The sequence below is a fragment of the Spea bombifrons genome, chromosome 5, assembly GCF_027358695.1.
Source record: "Spea bombifrons isolate aSpeBom1 chromosome 5, aSpeBom1.2.pri, whole genome shotgun sequence".
Lineage (NCBI taxonomy): Eukaryota > Metazoa > Chordata > Amphibia > Anura > Pelobatidae > Spea > Spea bombifrons.
This window is the reverse complement of record NC_071091.1, coordinates 83,767,752-83,772,739: the sequence shown is the minus strand read 5'-3', so window position 1 is coordinate 83,772,739 and position 4,988 is coordinate 83,767,752. Positions and strand designations below refer to the sequence as shown.

At 37.8% G+C, this 4,988-nt stretch overlaps 1 protein-coding gene across 1 annotated transcript; it reads left to right on the top strand.

Annotated features, from left to right (window-relative positions):
* The first annotated feature begins 1,108 nt into the window (after positions 1-1,108).
* Positions 1,109-3,963, top strand: SNAI2 (snail family transcriptional repressor 2). Its single transcript, XM_053466803.1, has 3 exons — positions 1,109-1,341; positions 1,758-2,297; positions 3,136-3,963. Exons 1-3 carry the CDS (start codon positions 1,263-1,265, stop codon positions 3,315-3,317), a joined length of 801 nt encoding a protein of 266 aa, XP_053322778.1. The 5' UTR covers positions 1,109-1,262; the 3' UTR covers positions 3,318-3,963.
* The last annotated feature ends 1,025 nt before the right edge of the window (positions 3,964-4,988 follow it).

Sequence of the window (4,988 nt, the reverse complement as noted above, 5' to 3'; positions counted from 1 at the left end):
TGTCTAAAACAACCTTGTCTGATTTATTCTGTAATGGAACATTCTCTTAAATGCAACACAGGTTGATTCATTGTATAACTAAGTTAAAACATACGGGTGATGTAATGAAGAAAAAAAGAATTGCTCATTGCATGGTCTGTGGTTTCCCTGATATCTTTATCTTCTGCTCCCATTCTTTTTTCTAGACAACTTCTAATACGTATTCATTAACAGATACAGTATAATCTCCCATTTTAATTATGCTACACATCCACTATTTCACACTTGTACTAACAGTGTTTCTACATAAGTTGATAAACTGTTATGGCTACAACATACAAACACTACATATATCGTCATGGGGTATTAAGTGAATTTCTATAACTTTTTATTCCAGATGTAATAACTATTTAGATAGTAACCAGTGTGCAAGATATTGGACTATTGCACAGACCCCCGGGACTCAAAGAGTTAAGAAAAATGAAATATTTCTGATTAGCTCATTATGGCTGATTTTATGTCATAGTACATATTGAATTCATTAGGTTGGTGTGTTTTTGCCAAATCGTGTGCATCCATCTTTCTTCTTTTAGATTGTAGATCGTTGTATGAACGATTGCAAGCTCATAGGCAAGGTCCTCCACTCCTGTTGTATCTGTAAATGTATCTCTTTTGTGTATTTGTTAACCACCGCTCCTTATTTAAATTGCACAGTGTGGCAGAATGTTACCGCTTTAGAAATAAAGAATAGTAGTAATAATAATTAGAATATCTGTTGAGATTGTTGCTTGTAAAGTTTAAATATTCACACAGCCCAAAGTATCCAGCGCAGAGAATTCCACCATTCCAACGCTTCCAGTCTCTTGACCACAATCGCTCACTTTGACACTGGAGTCTTCCTCTATCCTTAACTGTCCCAATGGGAGGATCTGAAACTTGAGACACCTTCTAACTCTCAGCCAAACGATTGGATCCTTCACCCAAAAAAACCCCCCTCTTCCAAGGAAGCATGTTCAATCTCAGATATTATTATACGATTTAGGAAGCGATTGGAGGAGTAGCCCGGGTCCCACCCCTCCTGCACCTGACTAGTAGCTATTTACAGCACTTTTCAAGACGCCCGTGCACTGCCACTTCACTCCAGTGCATGGACTCAGCTCCCGGACCATGCTGTAGGGATAAGTGTGTGGCCAGGGAGGGAATCGCTTTGCACTCACTTTGGGAACCGTTACTTTAGCAGGGATCAAACTTCTGGACAAAGCCTCATTTCCCATTTGCTGAAAATGCCACGATCCTTCTTGGTCAAGAAACACTTTAACTCCTCCAAAAAGCCAAATTATGGGGAGCTGGACAATCATACAGGTAAGAGGAGTTAGAACTTTAGTAACTGTTCTAGCACTTAACCCCATCATCGCCTTGCGTATTGACCCTTTCAGTTTTAACCCATTCATTGCCTTTACAGCCCTAACTGTGCCCACACAGAATATAAACATACACTACATCGCAGTGGCATTTCCGAATCCCTGATATTTTATTTATTGTCATTAGTGATAAAAAGTTAAGATTTCTTTTTCCCCAAAAAAAGTTAAATGGAAGTGAAGAGAAGATGTGAATTAAGTAGTTGTGCATTTTGTTTCCTAGAATGTGCATATTTAATGGTCAATTTAATATGGATCACATAGTTTTGCTAACTTTTAATGGTATGGATGTTCCATTTACTTAATGCTTAGCCTTAGTTTGCTTGATTACTTATTGTTGTTCTTGTTTTGTGTCCCCAGTGCTTATATCCCCTTTTCTGTATGAAAGATATCCCGTATCCATCATTCCTCAGCCAGACATCCTCAGCACAGTTGCCTACAGCCCCATCACAGTCTGGAATGGCCTGCTGCCCTCCCCATTGCCCCACGATCTCTCGCCTCTCTCTGGATACCCATCATCACTAGGACGTGTCAGTCCCCTTCCACAGTCCGACGCCTCATCTAAAGACCACAGTGGCTCGGAAAGCCCGATCAGTGATGAAGAGGAGCGAATTCCGACCAAGCTTTCTGACCCCCATGCAATCGAAGCCGAAAAGTTCCAGTGCAGCTTGTGCCGTAAAACCTATTCGACTTTTTCTGGGCTGGCAAAACACAAACAGCTGCAGTGCGATGTACAGTCTAGGAAATCGTTCAGCTGCAAGTACTGTGAAAAGGAATATGTGAGCCTGGGAGCACTGAAAATGCACATCAGGACACACACCTTACCCTGTGTGTGCAAGATCTGTGGAAAGGCTTTCTCCAGACCGTGGCTACTGCAAGGACACATCAGGACTCACACAGGTAGGAAGGAGTGCCCACCTGGTCAACAAAGGGTTAATACGCCCATATCTGTCTAGTGCATGAAATAGCTTAACAAACTGCATTTTACTTTTTTTTACAGCCAGTGTCACATTCTTGGCATATAAATGGTTAATACTTTTAGCCATTGTTTGAACAGACTATGAGTTTTTAGTGTATATATATATGTGTTATTTGTCTAGAATGTAAATAAAATGCATTGATTTCTGAAAGTAAAATAAGGAACATTTGCAGTCTAATTGCTGGTTGGTGCAGTACAAAACTACAAGAGCTGTGCAAGTCTCTGACAATATAAACAAGCAAAGCCCAACATGTTTGCACCAATTTCAGACATGAAAGGAATGTTGAGTTAACTCTGTTCTACTTTTCCCTCCATCATAAATGGAAATAGCATGGTCCAATAGATGGTAATGCAACGCATGTGATTAAACGATGGGTGGGTTGTTTCAGCTAGGCAGGCTTTAATATAATCCAGCTCATTTTGCTGGTAATGTGCTATTCCCACTTGGATGTCGAAGTTACTTACAGTATGATCACATTAGGGGGATCAGCCAATCAGCATTTAAAAGTGTCTCTAGCAAAATCATTTACAATAATTCTTTCCTGGTGCCTATGATTCACAAAAATCTACAAGGGCTGTCAGAGACTCCAGATGAATGGAATACAGCCTACATCTGGCACCTAAGAGGTTAAATTTGAAACAGAAAATATATATTCATGTATAATTTACTATACTTTATGTACTGGTGTATGTTATGCATTTGTTATTTACAGTATTTTTGTTCATGTTTTTAAAAACTTTTTCTTTTCTTTTCCTCAGGAGAAAAGCCCTTTTCATGTCCACATTGCAATCGAGCATTTGCAGATAGATCTAATTTAAGAGCTCACCTGCAAACACATTCTGATGTGAAGAAATATCAATGCAAGAACTGTTCCAAAACTTTCTCCAGAATGTCCCTTCTTCACAAGCATGAGGAATCTGGCTGCTGTGTAGCACACTGATGGTGTCTCTCCAGTCAATGTATGTTTACCGGGACTTAACAAGTTCATTCAGGGTCCTTGTTCCAAGGCAGTCAAAGAAGAATCAAATGCAATATATACCAAAAGCACCAAATAAGACTTTATGGATGGGGTGTTTTCAGTATGAATTAAAACATTTCAAGGTGGCAAGATGGGGAAATAAAAACATACTCCCTTCAGCAAAGGTTTCCAAGAAGAGCACATTATTTCCTGAGCTATTTTAGCCTTGAAGACAATTCACATAAATCTCAGGTGCAACTTTGGACTGAAGAGACTCAAAAAGTAGAGCACGTGCCTTTTAAAAGATGTGCCTTGCGACATTCCTGGTGTATGTTCTGTTCTATATAATGTATGGGATAAGTGCAAAAAATAAGGGTTTGATATTGATATTTCATAATAGATGCGGATTTTACATGCACAGAGAAAATGCAATGCACATTTTCAGCTTTCTCTGCTTATTAAAACCCTCAATGTGCCTTTTTTTATAATAATTTTTGTAATATATGTAAATATTTTGTAAATGTCTATATTTTTATATGTCTGTTTGAATGTTCAGAGTGAATGACAAAATTAAGAGTGTTAAATTTGTGTTTTATAAGTTTTTTTAATAAAAAAACATTTGGATAAACCCATTGTGTTTCCTTATAAGAAAGGGTAATCGGTCAAGCTTAACCCAGTTAGCTTATGAGAGATGTTAGAATGTGGGATATCTGAGCCATATTCAATATACATGTTGAACCGGCACACGCAAGCTGTTGTGTTTGCTGGTAGATGTGACGTCACTTAAAATATTTCCTATTTCCTGTGAAACGTACGCTGTAATTTCTGTGGAGAACTTGTTCCTATAAAAATATATAATTTAGATTTTAATAATATAAATCAATCATTCTGCCAAAATTAAATGAAGAGCTAATGGATTTATTGCTCTAAATCCACAGTGGACTACTCATGACATCATGTTTGATTAACTTTTGAAATGTATAGAACCGGGAAACTGGAATGCCACAGATCTGTCTCTGATTAGAGTAGTTTTAGGAACAAGGCTTTATGACTTGAGGTCACTATCCGGTTAGCTGCATGTGTTTGTCAGTACTAATAACTAATAATACTTAATTCAAAGTATTGCAATGAAGGGTCACAATGTTTAATATACTAAAAAAATAATTCGGGGCATTTATAGACCATTGAGATTTTGTGGTGTTGTCTCATAAATAAATGATGTTCAATTCCTGTTGAATTACTAATATTGCTAACCTAATGCACTCTAATAATGTCAATGCATGGATTCCGAATATGGTAATGATACCTCTTATTGGCTAACTGGAGTAGAATAGATTGTAAGCTTACAAGACTATGTAGGTCTCTTCTTCTGGCACTTTCTGCCTGGTAATGGCTTGAAGAAGAGACCTAGATGATTATCTTAAAAGCTTGAAATGGTATCATCTTTAGCAAACTGGGTCTTTTTTCTTGTTATGGCACAGTACAACTCTATAATAGGATGGATTCCACTAATGGATTTCATAACGCAATTTTATTTCATAAATATAAGACCAGACGATCAGGCTCATTTTGACAGAGAAGAGAGTAACAAACTATGTATTGGCAATCAGAATTCAATATTTCCTCCACCATTTGTGCACCTGTTCAGAATCT

Excerpts from the sequence above, each read along its gene's own strand:
- SNAI2 (XM_053466803.1), top strand. The coding sequence starts at position 1,263 with ATGCCACGATCCTTCTTGGTCAAGAAACACTTTAACTCCTCCAAAAAG. Across the intron at positions 1,342-1,757 it reads GGAGCTGGACAATCATACAG|TGCTTATATCCCCTTTTCTG; the intron begins GTAAGAGGAGTT and ends TTGTGTCCCCAG. Across the intron at positions 2,298-3,135 it reads ACACATCAGGACTCACACAG|GAGAAAAGCCCTTTTCATGT; the intron begins GTAGGAAGGAGT and ends TCTTTTCCTCAG.